The sequence below is a fragment of the Rhinopithecus roxellana genome, chromosome 5, assembly GCF_007565055.1.
Source record: "Rhinopithecus roxellana isolate Shanxi Qingling chromosome 5, ASM756505v1, whole genome shotgun sequence".
Lineage (NCBI taxonomy): Eukaryota > Metazoa > Chordata > Mammalia > Primates > Cercopithecidae > Rhinopithecus > Rhinopithecus roxellana.
This window is the reverse complement of record NC_044553.1, coordinates 154,843,851-154,864,841: the sequence shown is the minus strand read 5'-3', so window position 1 is coordinate 154,864,841 and position 20,991 is coordinate 154,843,851. Positions and strand designations below refer to the sequence as shown.

Sequence of the window (20,991 nt, the reverse complement as noted above, 5' to 3'; positions counted from 1 at the left end):
ACATCATATTATATCACTTTTACTTGGATCTGGTGCCTGGGGTCTTTTCTAAGCCAATTAAGTCAGTCAGGTTTGCAAGAAGTCTATTAGGAATTTTGGGGCCAGAGGACCAGGATCAGATGGAGACAACCTTTGTTAAAAAGAAAACGAAAAAGATATTTTATTTTTCTACTTCTTTGCTTTTCTCTTAGTACTGAGTATTCATATCAAATTAGCATTTATTATTATTATTATTATTATTATTATCATTATTATTATTATTATTGTGACAAAAATCTGTTGCCCAGGCTGCAGTGCTGTGGTACGGTGCTGTGGTACGGTATCGGCTCACTTCAGCCTTGACCCCCTTGGCTTAAGCGATCCTTCTACCTCAGCCCCCCAAATAGTTGGGGCTACATGCATGTGCCACCACACCCAGTTAAGTTTTTATTTTTTGTCTCCCTATGTTGCTCAGGCTGGGCATTCTGTATTTGTTACTGTTATCAATTGCTAGTCATTTTAGTTTCTGTCGGGTAGTCTCTGTATTAGCTGTTAACTATATATGCAGTCGGATGATGGTTTAATCTATTGGGTTATTTTTGCCTGAGAGTGGTGGTTAATATTAGCAAATCAAATGGGGAAGAGTTAGAATAGATATGTTAAAAATCCAAGTCTAGATGGGTGTGGTGGCTTGCACCCATAGTCCCAGCAACTCAGCAGGCTGAGGCAGGAGGATTACTTGAACCCAAGAGTTTGAGACCAGCTGGGTGATACAGCAAGACCTGTTTCAAAGAAAACAAGCACACACAAGATTTGTACGTCTAGCATATGAAGGGAATTTTCCAATCATGGAGGTTAGAAATGGATTGAAGAAACTGAAGAGTGTTACAACCTAGAGTGGAATAAAGCTTTTTAAGTTTCAATGTATTTTAGAGAAAAAATAGAAATAGATTTATTTTTGAATGGCATGTTCTTGGACCCTTCTATTATAAGATGGCTTTGGGTAAATGGTGCATACATCTTGGTCTCATAGAGCCATTTGATGAGATCATGCCCTTGGATTGGATAGGAGCTCAGGGTGGATCATTTAGTGAATATTTATTTAGAACCTGTGATGTGCCAGCCTCTGGGTTTTATCTTAGAAGTACAAAGTTGAGTCAGAAATTGTATTTGGCATAATTTATCTGATTTCACATTGAGTCTTTAAAGTCATATATTGGTAGAAAAGTCTTTCAAACTGAATGTTGGACACTATAGTGATTTTAACCATATTGAATTTGTTGGTAGGCTAATTTACACAGTATTCTTTATAAATTTATAGTAAGATAAATATTAATCTATAGTGCCTTTGTCTTCACTTTGGCTCAGTTTTTAATTTGATTTTTTATTTCAGAGTTTAACTTTTGCCAGTAGTTTTCACTTTTGCCAATAGTTGTTGCATTATAAATTTTTTTATACTAAATTAATATGGTAGTGGTTAATTTGAATTGACTTTTAATGCATTATACCAAATGGGGAGATAGTGATGATATATATTGTAATGTTGAATACTGTGTCATTTATGTTCATGTAGTTAATTTAATATTTTGGCGTATTTTTGATGTTTTGTGTTTTAGCACAAGGCTTTCACTGAAGTGTTTCTAGATGATTCACATAGTCCTGCAAATTGTCGAATATCAGTGCAAGTTGCCACACCAGCATTAAACCTTTCTGTTCGCTTCCCAATACCTGATCTTCGATCCGATCAAGAAAGGGGACCATGGTTTAAGAAGTCACTTCAGAAGGAGATCCTTTATTTAGCCTTCACAGATCTAGAATTTAAGACTGAATTTATAGGAGGATCAACTCCGGAACAAATTAAATTGGAACTTACCTTTAGAGAACTAATTGGTAAGATTGAATGTGTCTGTAAAAGTACCATACTAGATAACAAACTGCTACTGAAACTTACATCACAAAAGTATCTGACAGCCCCAAAATATAGTAAAATTAAAGCACATTATGTAAAAAAAATCAAGAGCAACAATGTCTTTCTAGTATTGTATACAAATACATGATATAGGTAATTTTTTAAAAACTAAGGATGATGATTCATTTAAAATTCCTGTTTACTGCAGGAGAATATAGTACTTTAACCTACATTTTTATTATCACTTCTCATTTATTTATTGTAGGACTGATAACAGAACTTGTTGAGTATCACTGTATGTTAGATATTATGCTAAGCACTTGATACACATTGCCTTGTTTTTTTTTAGTCATCATAATCACCATATGTTTATTTTTCCAATTATTTTTATAATTTAATAGATGAGACAATCTGTGGACTTAGAAGGAAGTATCTACCAAGATCATTTTGTAGTCAATGGCAGAATCAAGATTTGAACCCAAGTCTGACAGTGCTTGAGCTTGAGCTTTCAACCATTATACTAATTGCTAGTGACTTTTATTTGTAAAACTCGTTTTGATTTTTTCTGTATTACTTTGTTTTTGTCAGTTAATGAAGGGAATTTATAAAAACTTTAAAGTGAACCAAGTCTATGAAGACCTGGAAGACCTTTTATCCTGTGGTTCCTAGACCACCTACCTCTGCCATGACACCCTCTCTCTGCAGCCATACTCCCACCCCACCATGAGAATAGTTTGCAAAAGTTCCCCTTCTCTCTCAGTTTTACAGATCTTAAGAGATAAAATGGACGTTTGTCAATCATGACTTCATGAAAGGGCCTTCAGGTGTTGTGGGATCATCCCTTATTTCCAGTGGTGAGAAACTCATTATTCTGGAGGAAAGCCATTTTTCATTTGTAAAATGGATTGAAAAAACACATATACAATTTTTTGTTGTTGTTGTTTTTGTTTTTCAGAGTCTTGCTTTGTTACCCAGGCTGGAGTGCAGTGGCGTGATCTTGACTCACTGCAGTCTCCATCTCCTGGGTTCAAGCAATTCTCGTGCCTCAGTTGGACGCCACCACACCCAGCTAATTTTTGTAATTTTAGTAGAGAAAGGGTTTTGCCATGTTAGCCAGGCTGGTCCCTTAACTCCTGACCTCGGGTGATCTGCCCACCTCAGCCTCCCAAATACTGGGATTACAGGTGTGAGCCACCACGCCCAGCCCATATAGAATTATTTTGAACAGAGGTATTTCTAACAGTGTTTCATACAAAATACGTATTTAAGAAATGTAGTTATTTTTCTAGTGGTAGATTATATAGACTTGATGAAGAAATAATCACTAATAGCACTTAGTAAGTGATAAGTGCTTGCTGTATTTACTGTGTCATTATGCACTTTATGCAGTATACATTGGTACTTAAGAATTTGAGTTTGAACACAGAATCTTTAATTTATTGGCTCATTTTGTCTACTACATGTGCACATGAAACCAGAATGATTGCAAAATGCTGTAGAACTTAAGGTAACATTATGTTCCTGATTGAGAGGATCTTTGCTCCTCCATCTCTTCTTTTAGTACTTGAAAAGAAGCGCATTTCAGTAAATCAGTCTTGTTTTCTTAGGATCATTCCAGGAAGAGAAAGGAGATCCATCTATTAAGTTTTTCCATGTGTCTAGTGGAGTAGATGGAGATACAACATCATCAGATGACTTTGACTGGCCACGGTGAGTAAGCAAGCACATAGGTTTAATAGGATTTTCCTTTTAACAATAAAATATTATTTTAAATCAACATTTTGGCTATTAAATATAAGCTAAACATGTCCATCCTTGATTCTTTTGTGGTTCATAAGTGTGATGATTGGGTGTTCACATGAATGTGTGGGATGTGTCACCTTCAAACCTTGTTGTGCCATTTTTCTGCCTGCCTTGCTTTACTCCTCCTCTCCACTGTCTGTTAGGCTGATTCGATTCTTAGGACAGGTGTTGCTCATATACACCTGGTAATTAGCATGAGTTTAGAGCACGAGTTTCGTAAGAATTGGATCTACTTCTGTTAAGTAATTCAGAAGCACAATTTACATTGGGATATGTATCAATTTGGACAAAAGCCTGTGATCATTTACGAACCAAATAGCACCACTACCTAGGAAATAAGAGTTATAGTTGCAGCACAGCTATTCTCTTTGAGGGTTCCATACCTCCTTATAACCATGGGTGGATATGGTCATCAAAGGAGAATGAAAAGTCTGTGCTAGAGATGTTCTGTAGAAGCTTAGGAAAGGAAAGGGATTACTCTGGAGTAAAAAGCTCATTAGTTTTTGTAGTCATAGGCTGCATTAACTCAGTCGTCTTTAGATTTTGTGGCTACAAAACAGCACCAGCCCTTTATTATTGAAATTCCTAGAGGAAAAGATAACTTCTTTGTTAGAGTTTTGAAACTGTTTCCTAATCAGTTTCTCCCTTTTCCCTTTGAACAACTGATATAATATGAGGTTGATATAACATGAGGTTTCTAAGGTAGACAAGTATTTTATTATAGCGGAACAAACTATATGTGAGAGGATTTGGGTTAATGATAACTAGAATCCTTAGGTAAAATTTGCTGACTTTTAATGAAATTTAAAAATAACCTTTTTGCCCCCAAAAGGTCAGACCTTCAGTTAGCCAAGTATAAAATGTTGATGTCTTTCTGTTACTTACTTGTTTCAGTTCCACACTTTCAAGTTTACAACATGTTCGTAAGTGGGTTACCTTAGACATAATTAGACTTTGTAGAGAAGTTTAATTCTATCATTAAGATTTAACCAGTGGTGTTTGTATTAATTTGCACAAAAGTTAAAGTTTTGCTGTTTACACTGAGATCTTGGTCTTTTTAAAATTGTCTTTGATAACAGAATTGTACTGAAAATAAATCCACTAGCCATGCATTCCATTTTGGAGAGAATTGCAGCTGAAGAAGAAGAGGAGAATGATGGTCACTACCAGGAGGAAGAGGAAGGAGCTGCTCATTCCTTGAAAGATGTTTGTGATCTAAGAAGACCAGCCCCATCTCCTTTTTCTTCTCGTAGAGTAATGTTTGAAAATGAACAGGTAAGATAAAAGTGTGAGCAAGCTACAAAGGAATAATATTATTATTCTCTGTCATAGAGCAATGCTTTTAGTTTTTTATTTTAAAAAAATGCTCTTTGTACTGTTTTTGCTAGGTCTTAAACTTCAAAATTAAATAATATCTGTTTTTTCTTGGTGTATATTTTCTCTAGTTAAATGTTTCATGATTATTTATTTCTCACATACCAAGTCCTATGGATAGCCTAAGAAGATGCTACTACTATTTTAAACATAAAGTGGTTATTTGATGCTTTTTTTTGCACTAAACTATTATGTTTTAGATGGTGATGCCAGGAGACCCTGTAGAAATGACAGAATTTCAGGATAAAGCAATCAGCAATTCTCACTATGTGCTGGAACTTACGTTACCAAATATTTATGTAACACTGCCTAATAAGAGCTTTTATGAGAAGCTTTATAATAGGTGAGTTTATACCCATTTAGTTGAATCTTGGGAATCAGACTTTCTAATTGCCTCCCTGATTTTCCTCTTCCCCCTTTCCTTTCCTTGCCTGAATATTATTTGCCATCTCTCTGTGTACTTTGTGTGGTGTTGGTGGTGACTATTGCTGTTATGATGTTCTATTGTCATAGCAGAGTTTCCTAACTAGCGTGGTGCCGGGTGTGTGAGATATTTATTTCCTCAGCCCTGAGGTTGGCTGATTGCCCTCTGTCAGCTTACTGCAGGTTACCGATCCAATACGATTTTTTTTCTTCACGTGCGGTGACATGAAGAGTTAGGAGATACTAATACAGCTAGCCAATGCTGGAGTAGAATCAGAACCCCAGTCATTGTACAAGAAGCATCTTTTCCTGAACAGTCAAAAAGATATCTTGTTGGAATTCAAAATTCTATGAACATTTACAAAATTTAAATTTGTTATATTTAGATACCCCTCAATATTTATGCCAGGCAGATATTTTGATATAAATGGAATTCTAGGTCATAGACTCAGAAGGCCTTGCGCAGTTTACCTAGCCTCCATAAGACTCAGCATTCTCATCCGTAAAATGGAGATGATCCTGGCTTCCACCTATAAGGGTTGTTTGGAGGATTAAATGATACAACACTTGGAAAGTTCTGAGAACAGTGTATGGCATATCATAAGCACTTAGTAGTTGTCTATTATAATTTCTACCCACTGAAGGGATTTCTCTGTAGCATACCTGAAAGATTGTCATGTGGGTTTCTAGAAAAAGAAGTCTTTAGTGTTTGTCATCACTAGCTTCCTACATGTAGACAAGTTATTCTAGTTTCCATTAATCTTCAGAAACTTCAGACTGTTGTTTCTGCTATAGGATTACTTGGTATCAGATATCACTCGGTATTTATTCCTTAAATGTTAGTAATAAACCCTGGGTTTTCTCACTGGGTGTCAATGACTTTTGCTCTTAGAATCAGAAAATTAAGTTCTAGGATTCTTCTAGGGTTCACATTACTTCAGTGGTCTTGAAAATGAGATTCAGAGAACAGTCCACTCGGGTATAGGAAGAAAATGTTTGCACTTATGTTTAACTTAAAAAATAATCTTTTAAAATTTATATTTTTATATTTGTTTTATAGTATACATTATAAATAGCACCTAATTTATATTAAATTCACATTAGAGAGATTTCAAATTGTTTTTAAATGTTGGGGTTTGTTTATATATGATCTGCAGTTTGGAAATGACTGATCTCTAGGCTCCTCCTTTTATTTCATAGTTCAGGGCCGTCTGCAAAGAGCTGATATATGTGCAATGCTGAGATTGAGGGAAATGAAATGACTCTTTCAGGGCCTAGCCCAGAGATCAAAAAGACTTGACCCATTTTTTTTTTCTCGTTCTGCACTGACTGAGCAGATTGGTTTCGATTAAATCAGGGTATCAAGAACAGTAGTAATACATACCTTAAACATTCACTTTATAAATATATATTTATTTACCACTTCATTTCTAAATACAGGACAAGGCCTTTTCTTTGAGTATGAGCCACTGATTGGAAATCTATGTTGTCTTTTTTTTTTTTCCCCTTTTTTAAATCCTGCATGTGGCATCTGACTACTTTGTCTTTTTTTTTTTTTTTTTTTTTTTTTTGCATAAAGTGTAGCCAGAAGGCATTGTGTACTGTTTTTAGTTCCAGTTTCTTTAAAGTGGAGTGAAAAAAATTTTTTCGGAGATATGTGAGAGGAGAATCTTTATAGGTTTTTAGGACTTTTTTTTTTCTTTTCCCTGTCTGCATTAACTAAAACAGCACAGTTTTTATTTAAGCTCTTCTTATATTAACAAATACAAGCAGATTTGAAGCCAGACACAGTTAGTCTTTGGCAAGTATATAAAATATATAACTCCACTGATGGGAAGGTTCTCAGCTCTGCTAGAGAGACGTCCAGCAGCAGCAGGCAGTTAGCATACTGAAGGCTTCCATTGTTGTGGCACTTTGGAGTAATTGGGTAGGTGACTGCTTAAGTCAGGGAGTATGTATTAGAGCGTGTATTAGAGTATGTATCTGTTAATCTGGGTAGCTGGTTTAATGGATTGCTTAAGAGAGTTTCTATTCTATTAAATACCTTCCACTAACCACTTTTTGGTCTCTCAGGCCCCTGGAATTGCATAAATACTGAAGCACTCCCTCACTCTCTGGGATCGTATAAATCTTGTATCTAACTTCCTCAGGGTTTGCATCCTTTGCCCGTTATTTGGCTTTGTATTTTCAAATTAATACATTTAAACAATTTTCAAACATTCTCAGAGAAGATTTGCAGTACAGTTCAAAGAACTCCCTGTGCCCCAACCATTTAAGAGTAAGTGGCTGACCTGAGTCCCTTCAATGTTTAGTACTTGAAGGCGTATTTCCCACATACAGGGACATTCTACGTTAACTGGCAATTCAGCTCTCAGAAGCAGGAAGCTAAACTGGATACATACTGCCATATGATCTTCATACCCCGTTCAAGTTTTACTAAATATGTCAACACTGTCCTTTTATTTATTTATTTTTTCTGAGCAGGAGTTATAACCAACTTTGCCTTTATATATTTAAAATGTTGGTTTACTCCTTTAGTGCCTTGGTCAACAGGCTCTTTTTAGCAATATGGTTTTAGGTACAGGAGAATTTTTTCTGTGTCAAAAATTGTTTAAAATAGAATGTAAAAAAGAATTCTCATTGCTTTCATTAAATATGTATTGAGCATCTATTTTGTTTCAGCCTCATAGACACAGAGTCATGGTGATATATCCTTACGTATCTTAAGCATTGTTTTGTTTCTTGATATTTCTTGATATTACAAGCACCATCCAATATTTGATAGTACTAATGGTATCAGGACTGTGTTTAGACAAAAATATAAATAAGGAAAAAATAATATGTGGGTGGATTATAATCTCCTAAGAGTTGCAATCCTCAGTCCTGGTGTACACCTTCTAGTAGGACTTCAGAAGCTCAGGAATTGGCCTGGCAGTGGCTTCTCACAGAAGGGGGCAGGGCTACCTCACCATGTGGCGCCTTGACTGGTATTCACACCAGGCTTTACGATGAGTCTGGGTTTTGGCAGCACTTCCATGTGAGTCATGCACTGTCCTCACCAACTGTCTGTGCCTGTTATGTGACAGCCACTGTGCTAGGCGCATGTAGAGATGATCGACACAAGTCCCTCTCTTGGGTGGCTTGCAGTCTGGAAAGGGGAAATGAGGAAATTCAGCAGGGTGCTGTAGGTGCTGTGATTTAAGTGGGTCTGTGTGAAGGATGTGCTGTGGGTCCAGATCTTACAATGGGCTTCCTAGAAGACACGGTGAAGTTTGAGTTTTCTTGAAAGCTTTGAGGATGGATGAGGGAAGGAGGCTAGGACAGGGAAGGATGAGGGAAGGAGGCTGGGACAGAGGGGCATCTGAGCAGTGACAGGTAGTTCTTTGTAAAAGTAGGATGTGGTGACAGCCTAGGTATGATTTATGCCTTCCCGTTGGTTGCCAGTGTTGATAGGGCTAGTCTCGCTAGTCGTAAGGGTTTTTCTCTCCTTATTTTGTGCTCCATATGCATTCTTCATCTCATGAAGTCTTCCCAGTGAAGCTGTGCTTTCTGTTGTTGATGAGAGAAAAAGCAGGTATCTCTAGGGAAAGAACTGAATTGATCCCACAGTTAAATACTTGCCTTAAAAAAATAACTGAATTGGGAGCTGGATGTAATCTACATAATCTGGACTCTCATCCCCATTTTTCCACTAATTAGCTATGTAACCTTGGGAAGGTCATATAACCTTTATGAGACAGTTTCTTCAAGTGTAAAGTGAGAATAATGATTCTGCCCTGGACGCCCCACAGGACTGAGGGGAGGGTCAATGAGATGATGCGGGATCAGTTCCAGTTTACAAAGCACTCTCATATAGGTGAGCTGTCTTCCTTTTTTGTTCTTTGTAGGTTTTTATTTTTCATGAGCTTCTGTCTCTAAGGTATATTTTGAAGTACAATATGAATTTGTAATTTGATGTATATAACACAGGTAAAATTAGGCAAATATCTAGTTAGGTATCTAATTGTGCAGATTCTTTTGTCACTGCCCTGCATTATAGCCATATAGGTTATTTTTTCATTGAAATAATGCAGTTGTTATTTTTGTTGTTTTTCCAAATTCTTGTAGGATCTAATTTCCATTTTGCCATTTAAAAAGTTATTGTTCATGTGATCTTTTAAAAGGATTTTTTTTTTTTTTTAGTTTGCCTTCTGTTGAACTAGGAGTTATGTATTTTTCAACTTTTGTCTTTATAGGATCTTTAATGACTTGTTGCTATGGGAACCAACAGCTCCTTCACCAGTGGAGACATTCGAGAATATTTCCTATGGCATTGGGCTTTCAGTAGCCAGTCAGCTCATTAATACTTTCAACAAAGATAGTTTTAGTCCATTTAAATCTGCAGTTCACTATGGTAATATATTTTTAATTTGTTTTGATTTAAAATGCCTAGTTTATCAATTAACAAAGTACTAACCTTTCAATTGTGGATTTAAAAATCTTTTTCATTGTAACTGTATTTTGTAATTTCTTTTAGTAATGTATAAGAATGTTTCCTCATTTCTATCTGTATATTGAGCGTATCATTATCACTTAAATATGTTATCTTTAGAATGATAGTGTGTACATTGAAGTTCAACACTAAAGAGAAAAAAAATATATTTCTATGTTCACACCATATTCTTTGTAAAACTAAGCAGATTATAAATATAAAATATTTTCATGATCATTTTTAAGTTATTGTTTTAATAAGCTATCAGAACTGTGTAATTGTATGTTTATTTCTCATAGATGAGGAAAGTGGATCTGAGGAGGAGACTTTGCAGTATTTTTCCACTGTTGATCCCAACTATCGTTCTCGCAGGAAAAAAAAATTAGACTCTCAGAACAAGAACTCTCAGAGTTTTCTCTCAGTTCTTCTGAATATTAATCATGGATTAATGGCAGTGTTCACAGATGTGAAGGTGAGGTTTACAAATCCAAAGTATTTTTTCAAATGTATCTTATTTTAAATAAATCTACTAGGATATATATCCAGTGATTGAAGTATTTGATTTTTTTTTTTTTTTTTGAGATGGAGTCTTGCTCTGTTGCCCAGGCTGGAGCGCAGTGGCGTGATCTCCACTCACTGCAAGCTCCGCCTCCCGGGTTCACGCCATTCTCCTGCCTCAGCCTACTGTGTAGCTGGGACTATAGGCGCCTGCCACCACACCCAGCTAATTTTTGTATTTTTAGTAGAGACGGGTTTCACCAGTGTTAGCCAGGATGGTCTTGATCTCCTGACCTCGTGATCCGCCCGTCTCGGCCTCCCGAAGTGCTGGGATTACAGGCGTGAGCCACTGTGCCTGGCCAGTATTTGATATTTTGAGGTTGTTTCAGGGACTGATGAAGACCAGTGTTCTGGGGCAAACCATGATGACAGCAACTTTGGGGATTTAGCTTTCGTTGCAGATCAAACTTTGTGTGGCTCTCCCTTTGGAAAACAGGTGCTGATTCTGCTTCTGGGGTGACAACAAAGTACAGAGATTCATCTGATAGAAGAGGTTCCACATAGCATTTAAGTTATCCAGTTTTATTTTTTACCATGATATTGAATGGTTCAAGGATTAGACTGCTTTGCTGCAATATGGGAGATTTTCCTAAGCTGAACCAACAAAGAGCATCTCAAGGAACATGCTTACTTTTCTGCATTTAAATAATAACTTATGTGTTTTTCTGATGTTTTTACTAGCAAGATAATGGAGATCTGTTGGAAAACAAGCATGGTGAATTCTGGTTAGAGTTCAATAGTGGTTCATTATTTTGCGTGACAAAATATGAAGGTTTTGATGACAAGCACTACATTTGCCTTCATTCTAGCAGTTTCAGTCTATACCACAAAGGTAGGACAAACATGTGCCTTGGTTTCTTCTCTTTTGACATGTTTAAATTTCTTGTTTAACAAAGAAAATCTATTGAGAACAGAACTTTGGTATTAGAAATTGTTTTCTCTGGAGGGTTCTGATTCTGCTGTCAAAGTAATATTTACAAATTAGAAGTCAACTTCAGGTTCTTTTTTTGCAATAGCTTTGTTGAAATATAATTCACACACCATACTCTTTTAAAATATACCTTTCAGTGGTTTTTAGTATTTCACAAGAGTTGTGCAGCCATCACCAGAGTCAATTTTAAAACATGTTTATGCCGGGCATGGTGGCTCAAGCCTGTAATCCCAGCACTTTGGGAGGCTGAGACGGGCGGATCACGAGGTCAGGAGATCGAGACCATCCTGGCTAACACGGTGAAACCCCGTCTCTACTAAAAATACAAAAAACTAGCCGGGCGCGGTGGCAGGCGCCTGTAGTCCCAGCTACTCGGGAGGCTGAGGCAGGAGAATGGCGGGAACCCGGGAGGCGGAGCTTGCAGTGAGCTGAGATCCGGCCACTGCACTCCAGCCTGGGCGGCAGAGCGAGACTCTGTCTCAAAAAAAAAAAAAAAAAAATGTTTATTACCCCATGAAGAAATTTCATACACTTTAGTGATAACCTTTCACCCCTTCCACTCTCTCCTTCCCATAAACACACTAATCTACACTCTATTTCTATGGATTTGCATATTCAGAAGTTTCTTATAAATGGAATTATACAATATTTGGCCTTTTTGACTGGCTTCTTCCATTTGACACGCTTTCAAGGTTCATCCAAGTTGTATCCGTACTTCATTCCTTTTTATTGCCAAATAATATTCCACTGTAAAGATAGATCAGATCTTATGTATCCGTTCATCAATCGATGAGATTTTATGTTCTTTATTCTCCCTTAAGGAATATTTCCTTTTGGTTCCAGATATAGAACTTACCATTTTTTGAGCAGTTACCTGAGTTTACCTTGTTTCATAGACATGAAATATTTGTGATAGTTTTCTATTTAATTTTCCTAGCATTTCAGAATTTTTTGTTTCTTTAAACTGTGCACTGTCAGTCATACTAACATTAGCAAAGAGTAGTAGATTATTAATGCCATGCTGGTTTTTGTCATCATGCCTCCTTAAGTTATATTCAGTGGAAGTATGTGGAGTTTTGTTTTGAGTCATGTAAGTTGATTAGCTAATTTCAAGTAATCATTTTGTTACTGTTTTTACCTCAATGTGGATCTCTAGGCATAGTGGATGGAGTGATACTCCCGACAGAAACACGACTGCCCAGCTCAACCCGCCCACACTGGTTGGAACCTACTATTTATTCCTCTGAAGAAGATGGCCTCAGTAGAACTTCTTCAGATGGAGTTGGAGGAGACAGTTTGAATATGCTGTCTGTTGCCGTTAAAATACTGTCTGATAAATCAGAGTCCAATACAAAGGTTTGTGTTTTGTACTTTTATGCCGTTAAGTACTTGCTGTTGATTTGATTCTAGTTAAAAAGAATTGCATCGGCCGGCACGGTGGCTCAAACCTGTAATCCCAGCACTTTGGGAGGCCGAGATGGGTGGATCACGAGGTCAGGAGATCGCGACCATCCTGGCTAACAAGGTGAAACCCCGTCTCTACTAAAAAAATACAAAAAAACTAGCCGGGCGATGTGGCGGGCGCCTGTAGTCCCAGTTACTCGGGAGGCTGAGGCAGGAGAATGGCGTAAACCCGGGAGGCAGAGCTTGCAGTGAGCTGAGATCCGGCCACTGCACTCCAGCCCGGGCTACAGAGCGAGACTCCGTCTCAAAAAAAAAAAAAATTGCATAAAAGACAACATATTTATTTTCTTGGAAAAACTTCTGAGTTACAGGATTACATGGTGGTAAATGTCATTCTTTGTATTGTTCTGTATAGGAATTTCTCATTGCCATAGGACTGAAAGGAGCCACACTCCAGCATAGAATGCTTCCTTCTGGGCTTAGCTGGCATGAGCAGGTAAGAGAGCTATTATGTATGTATCAATTTATTTAAAAATTTGTATTGACATCTAATACACATACTGAAAAGTTTGTAAGTCATATATGTTCAGCTCAGTGAATTATCATGAAGTGAATACTACTGTGTCACCACCTTTTAGGTTAAGAAATAGAACAGTATTGGCTGGGCACTGTGACTCATGCCTGTAATCCCAGCACTTTGGGAGGCTGAGGCAGGCGGATCACCTGAGGTCAGTAGTTCGAGACCAGCTTGGTCAACCCTGTCTCTACTAAAAATATAAAAATTGGCTGGGCATGGTGGCACATACCTGTAATGCCAGCTACTGGGGAGGCTGAGGCAGGAGAATTGCTTGAACCCAGGAGGCGGAGGGTACAGTGAGCTGAGATCGCGCCACTGCACTCCAGTCTGGGTGAAAGAGTGAAACTCTGTCTCAAAAAAAAAAAAAAAAAAAAAGCAAAACAAAACAAAATAGTATTATCACCTCAGAATGTAATTGGTTTTTTACCTTAAAGTGTGGTCCTCAAAACCTCTCAATGACAGAGTTATCTTTTATGTCATTAAAGGAAGGAAAAGGACTCTGTATCCCAGGACTTGTAGAACACCTGGCATAGAGGAGCAGTGAATGGTGTATTGAATTGCTTTTATAATCAGAGGTTCTTTAAGTGCAGTATTTCCATATAATTCCCTAGGCCAATAATATGATTTTGCTTTAAAGTATTTTACCATTACTTCTCTCATTAATTTCCAGTTGAACAACATTTTATGGTAATAAAATACAATTGGTTATTTTTCAGAGGAGACTTTGAGGAAGAAGTTAGCTTTTCCTTATGTGAGAATGAAAACTAGTGCATTATGATTGCTTCTCATGTTTCTTGTAAAGGAGAACTTCTTAATTGTGCTGGGAAAATAATACATTATTTAAAAACTTGAATGTTTTCAAAATGCTTTTCTCATGAAAGCATTTGGGAAACATGAGGATATCTGTCTGACTTTCTGTCTGTCTTGTAGGAGTAGAGAAGTGGTTAGTGTGAATAATCAGCTGGAAGGGAGACATTTATCTGAACCTCCTTATTTGTTTGGATTAGCAATATGAGAGAATAGATATTGGTGAGAGGGACTGGTTTTTAGACTGAGCTAGGTATAAATTAAGGAAAAAGAGCTTCCTTCAACAATGACTTATATGGAAAACCAATACCCCCACACACAATGAGTTATATAGGAAGCCAGATTAATAGTTTTAAGCAGTCTTCAGCAAAATTTATTTTCTCTAAGAATTGTTCCAAGCCAAAAAACATGAAATTATGCATATATTGTTATTAATTTCATAAGGTATGATTTTTCTAAGATTTCTATGCATTGGAGTTGTCGGATAGGCTTCTTCATTTCAAATTCTAATTTTGCAAATACTTTAAAAAATTTATTATATATAAAGTGAATAACATGTTTTGATATACATTGTAAAATGATTATTATAGTCAAACAAATGAACACATCCGTCAGTATCCATTACCTTCTTTTCTGATGCACGTACTTTTTGAAACTCATTCCTTCAAAATGATGATTTTTCTTCCTTTTACCGTTATGATTTTCCAATTAAATGATTTTTTTCTATGAGATATTCTGGTTTACATTGGTATTAAGGATATTATATGAAACGGTTTTTTTTCTTCTAAAGCAGGGCATTTTAATTTTTTGTGATTATAGATTTTATACTTCTTGAATATTGCTGATGAACCTGTTTTGGGATATAATCCCCCAACTTCCTTTACAACTTTTCATGTTCATCTTTGGAGCTGTGCACTTGATTATAGGTAAGTTCACAAATGGAACAAAATAAAGTTTTATTATTTAAAATACATACTAAATTTTGAAAAAAATACATAATTCAGTAGAGTTAAGGTGCAAATTGTTGTTGTTTTTAAAAGAGTTTCTGGAGCCGCATCAAATTGACGTTCTTTTGTTTCTCTTTGGCATTAGGCCCCTTTATTTGCCAATCCGATCTCTTCTTACTGTAGAAACATTCAGTGTTTCCAGTAGCGTTGCATTGGATAAATCTTCCTCTACTCTCAGGTAAACTTCACTGTATACTAAACATGGCTGCTCAAAACATACCAATTGATATTTACCTAAACCATTTTATTAAAGTTTCAATTTTTTGTTAAAATAAACGTTCTCTTACTAATAGTGATAACCTGTTACCCAAGTTACCCAATTTTTCTCAGGTGACATGTTTCATCTACCCATTTATTATTGCATTTCATTTTTAGGGAAGAAATTAATTCTGGAGATTCTTTAAAAAGTTTGCATTTTAAAACATATGGTAAACTTCCCATAGTACCTGTTACACTTTATAATTTTTATTTAATTTTTTTATATTTTAGAGACAGGGTCTTGCTCTGTGTGGCCCAGGCTGGAATGCAGTGGCATGATCACAGCTTATTACAACTTTCAACTCCTGAGCTCAAGCAATCTTCTGCCCTCACCCTACTGAGTAGCTAGGACTAGAGACGTGTGCCACTATCCCTGGCTGATTGAAAAAAAAATTTTTATTTTTGTAGAGACGGGGTCTTGCTATGTTGCCCAGGCTAGTTGAGAACTCCTGGTCCTCCTGCTTTGTCTTCCCAAATGGCTGGGATTACAGGTGTGAGCTACTACATCTGGCCCACTCTATCTTTATACTATAGTTTAAACCTTGTGAATTTGGGCATCTCTTTAAAAACTGCCAAAAATTTAGAATTAATTCGAGTAGATGATTTAATCTAATTCTTCACACAATTTAAATATTCCTAGCGTTCATAAACAGTTTTTAAAAAATGTTAGATGACAGTTACTAAGCTAGAAACTGCCTATAATTTCAACAGTGTTCATACCAGAAAGAATGATGCAATTAAGCATATAGTGATTATGGGGTATGATACTCAAACTTAGTTTTTCAGATGTTGGTTTTATCTTTCTTGCCTCAGAATAATCTTGGATGAAGCTGCATTACATCTATCTGACAAATGCAATACTGTCACTATAAATCTGAATAGAGGTAAGAGTTAAAAAAAACAAATGGAGTAGATGAAGTGTGAATAATTTTAAAGCATTTTAACTCTGGGATAATGCTAGTGAACTAAGAATCTTATTAAAGATCCTTAGAGATTAAAGGGTCTTTAAGTATATAGTGATTGTGTGGTATATATTCACAGCTTAGTTTTTCAGATGTTGGTTTTTCAGTTTGAAATTGTAATGTTCTTATAATGCTAGTTAAGTACATCAAATTACTGTATATGCTACAAATTTTTGTTTAAGATAATTTTTGTTTCTAACAAAAAATGAAGTGAATTTTAGGACTTTTATGGGATGAAACTGTATTTTCATCGCATTATAATTATTTGTAGTACTCTACAATGAATTTTAAAGGAGTGCTAGTTGTATTGGGTGTTGGTTGGACACACATTTTTGAAAGCTGTACTCAGAGATTTTCTTAATTTAAAAAATTTTAGATTATGTTCGTGTGATGGATGTGGGGCTTTTGGAGTTAACCATTACTGCAGTGAAGTCTGATTCTGATGGAGAGCAAGTAAGTTATTAAAATAAACGAAAATTTTAAGTTCTATTTTTTAAGAGATTAAAAAATTGAGTTTAACATTTTTCTGTGTACCTAATTTTGGTCAGAAATAAATATATTAAAAATGGGTTTATTTAAATACTTTTTTAACGTAGCGAGACAGATTATCATATATCTTATGTAAATCTGTGCAAAAAAAGAAATTTCTGTCTCATTTGGAAAACATTTTCACCCCTTTTTCTGTGTCTCGTCCAGACTGAGCCCCGCTTTGAGTTACACTGTTCCAGCGATGTCATCCATGTCAGAACGTGCTCAGACTCTTGTGCTGCGCTAATGAATCTCATTCAGTACATTGCAAGCTATGGTGACTTGCAGACACCTAACAAGGCAGACATGAAGCCTGGAGCCTTTCAAAGAAGGTCTAAGGTACAGTCAGCAATGTTATTCCTCCAGTCCCTGCCATGTCGTGACATGTTTACATTATTGAGGTCTTCACGACAGTCATAAGGTAGAAAAGAAACTTTGAAAGTCATTCATCTGTTCTTTACCTTCAGAATAATGGGGTCTGGAAGGGTGATTTCATGGGCCTTTTTGGAAAACCATTTGATATTCTTTGTTTCCATTAATCTTAACAAACATCATACTTTTCCTTTTTCTAGACTTAAGTTATTTTCATCTGTCCTAAGGGAAGAAAGAAAGCATTTATCATGTAAAAGCTTGTTCTATGCAAGTTATATGTAAAAATGCTCTGAAAAGGTAGATGACAGGTGTTAGTATTGTTACCAGAGGACTTAATTTATATCATCATATTTTCATTTTTCTTATCTCTAAGACAATCCAGTTTTCAATGTACTTTCTCTTTTTTTTTTTTTTTTTTTTTTTTTTGAGGTGGAGTCTCGCTCTGTCGCCCGGACTGGAGTGCAGTGGCCAGATCTCAGCTCACTGCAAGCTCCGCCTCCCGGGTTTACGCCATTCTCCTGCCTCAGCCTCCCGAGTAGCTGGGACTACAGGCGCCCGCCACCTCTCCCGGCTAGTTTTTGTATTTTTAGTAGAGACGGGGTTTCACCGTGTTAGCCAGGATGGTCTCGATCTCCTGACCTCGTGATCCGCCCGTCTCGGCCTCCCAAAGTGCTGGGATTACAGGCTTGAGCCACCGCGCCCGGCCTGTACTTTCTCATATATGACTCCCTTTTCCTTTCATGATGACCTGGTGAGATAGAGAGGTTAATGATTAATAAGACCCAGAGAATTTAGATGATTGCCCTAATGAACAGCAGAAACAGCAGCAAACCCAGATATTTTGGTATCTAGTTCAATGCACTTTTCTGCCCCAAGTATCACCTTTCTAACTTCTCTTATGTCCAAATTGAAGAATGTCCAGTTTGTTTAGCATTTTTTCTTTTTCAGTGTTATTCTTTGTGGTCTCTCTTATGAACAGAATTCTCAGTCCCTTTATGTTCTAGAGCCTCTGTTATGTACTCTAGTAAATGCCTGACTGGCATTGTGTTTGTTTTCTTTTGTTCAGGATTATTTTACACTTTATTTGTGTTACATTTCTGTTTGTGACTCCTTGTTCCTGCTGTATTCTCATGATAAGGTGATTTATGGCACCCCTCCTACTGTTTATTCCCTTTTAAAAAAATTCTTCTTATTTTAAATTATGCCTTTCAGCTTGGAACTTGCTATTTTAGAGTCATACTCACATATAAAAAGCACAATCTGGGTTTAATGAATTTACAGTTCACTAACCAAAATGGTTAGGTATGGGTGTTGGAACTGAACTCTGAATCACCATTTAGTAGCTTTCCGCTGCTGTTTGTTTCCCCTACTGTTGTTAGGTCTCCAAGAAATGAGGCTTCAACCTACAGGGACTTTATGTCAAAGGGATGAAAGTCAGTGCAACCATCAGAGTTGAGGAGATCAAACTTATTTAGTTATCCCCTTTCCCAGCTTTATTGCAGTTTGTTCACCTTCCCTGTTTTCAAATGCATTGCCTCTTCAAGATCCCAATTCACTGTGCTCACTTTGAGGTGATGACACATTTGTTGCTCTTTGCCAGTATCTGTTAGGGTGATAATACTAAAAACTTGAAATATAACTGCTGCTGGGCATAGAAAAGTGAGTAGGTTTCTATTTCTGATGTTTTTGTACAGTGTTTCTGGGATAAAAATAAATGTAAGTAGTTTGCTTCTTAAGAGCATTTTCAGTTATTTTTAATTAGGTTTTTTGTCTGTAGGTAGATTCCAGTGGTCGATCATCCTCACGTGGTCCAGTACTTCCTGAAGCAGATCAACAAATGTTAAGAGATCTGATGAGTGATGCTATGGAGGAGATTGACATGCAACAAGCCACCTTGTCAGTAAAACCGCAGGCTAATGGTAAGACCAGGACTCTTCTCAGGGAGCACTGATGTTAATGTTGGGGCTTACATTATTTGTGTTCTCATAAACTTAATAAGTCACTTATTAAAGATGCATATGAGTTTTTATAGATATCTGTTAATCATTCAGCTTGTGTCTGCTCAGTGTCCAATAAGTAGGTAACTCTGGCCAGGATGGTGTCGGGGATACAGAGGGAGTAGAAGACAGAGCTTATGTTTTCTGGTAGCTTGTAGCCTAGTAAAACAAATGGTCACAAGACTGGTGCCAATACTTAGACCGATTGATAAATGATGTAAGAAAACACTTCAAATGTGGTATATCCTCTGCTGTTCGGAAAGGATTGGGATAATTTTATTAGACTTTAGTAAAGTAAGATGGCTTGGCTTTTTATAAGTGGATGGGATTTAGGTAGGTAAAGAGGGAGGAGAAGGTAAGTCTTGGCAAGGTCACTAACATCAACAGAACACAGACAAAGGCATGCATGAGCCTCAGTTGTTTAGCCATGATATTCGGGCTGTTACTGAAACAAAAGTTCCCTTCTTGCTGAAAAGAATTAGATAATAAAGTTGGATAAGCAAAGAGGGACCCAGGTGATTCGAGATCCTTGAAAGCCAAATGGAAGCAGGTAAACATTTTAAAGCCTCTATTTCAACAGTATTTTTTTCTAATTGAATGGTCATAGCTATGTGTATATTTTGGGAAATCTTAGTTAAAAAATTATTTCATGGTGTTTTAAAAGTCTAGTGTTAACTGTTGCTTTCTTGCTAATTTAGGATAAATTAGAACTAAGGAAGCGAACTGGGACTTCTAGTGTTCTGTGTACTACAATATTTGTAATAAATATTAGCAGCTAGGCTGGGCACAGTGGCTCATGCCTGTAATCCTAGCACTTTGGGAGGCTGAGGCAGGTGGATCACTTGAACTCAGGAGTTTGAGACTAGCCTGGCCAACATGGTGAAACCCATGTCTCCAATTAAAAAAAGAAAATAGCTCGATGTGGGGTGTGTTGGCAGGCACCTGTAGGCCCAGATACTTCGGAGGCTTAAGTGGGGTGGGAAGATCACCTGAACCCAGGAGACGGAGGTTGCAGTGAGCCAAGATTGTGCCACTGCACTCCAGCCCGGGTAATAGAGCAAGATTCTGTCTCAAAAATAAATAAATAAATAAATAAATTTATATATGTATTTATATATTTGTGTGTGTATATATATGTAGATATATTAGCAGCTACCTTAATTACATGGGAAGGAATATTTAGTGTTTATTTACTGGGTGGCTTCAATATACAAGATTCTGTACTAGGCCCTGGGTACCTGTAAGGATGAGTAATTCTGAGGTACTGCTGTAGAAGAATTTGAAATCTAATCTGTGAATCTCTTGAAGCCAAAATGTATCTTGATTCAGCTTAGTGTTCTCAGCCTCATCACAGTGTTTGGTTTTAATGAATGAATGGGGAAAGAATGAGTATGAGTGACTCTTAATATGTAATATAAACATATTAAAATATATGTTGACATACAGATTTTGGTGCATGTGTAATCTTTTGCGATAGCTGCCTAAGATTAGGTGTCCAGTTTGGGTGTCCCAGGCCCCAGGAAGTGGTCGTCTTTTCTTACTTGAATCGCTGTCTCCTCTGCCACCTAATGCTTGCTCAACAGCTACTCTTCTTTCCCCTCAGCAAGGCTCTGCTAAATGTAACCAGTTTC

At 36.8% G+C, this 20,991-nt stretch overlaps 1 protein-coding gene and 1 pseudogene across 3 annotated transcripts in view; both read left to right on the top strand.

Moving 5' to 3' along the window:
* ATG2B (autophagy related 2B) overlaps nt 1–20,991 on the top strand; it is an 83,027-nt gene that overhangs the window by 36,432 nt on the left and 25,604 nt on the right. For all 3 annotated transcript variants that reach the window (XM_010353685.2, XM_030930396.1, XM_030930397.1), the window contains 15 exons: nt 1,596–1,869; nt 3,496–3,598; nt 4,771–4,966; nt 5,266–5,408; nt 9,724–9,881; nt 10,259–10,431; nt 11,199–11,349; nt 12,605–12,804; nt 13,268–13,348; nt 15,056–15,162; nt 15,329–15,421; nt 16,315–16,385; nt 16,840–16,916; nt 17,160–17,330; nt 19,141–19,282. In XM_010353685.2, the coding sequence (XP_010351987.2) occupies nt 1,596–1,869; nt 3,496–3,598; nt 4,771–4,966; nt 5,266–5,408; nt 9,724–9,881; nt 10,259–10,431; nt 11,199–11,349; nt 12,605–12,804; nt 13,268–13,348; nt 15,056–15,162; nt 15,329–15,421; nt 16,315–16,385; nt 16,840–16,916; nt 17,160–17,330; nt 19,141–19,282 (2,140 nt within the window). The remainder of the gene's footprint in view (nt 1–1,595; nt 1,870–3,495; nt 3,599–4,770; nt 4,967–5,265; nt 5,409–9,723; nt 9,882–10,258; nt 10,432–11,198; nt 11,350–12,604; nt 12,805–13,267; nt 13,349–15,055; nt 15,163–15,328; nt 15,422–16,314; nt 16,386–16,839; nt 16,917–17,159; nt 17,331–19,140; nt 19,283–20,991) is intronic.
* LOC115898070 lies at nt 3,707–3,803 on the top strand (annotated as a pseudogene).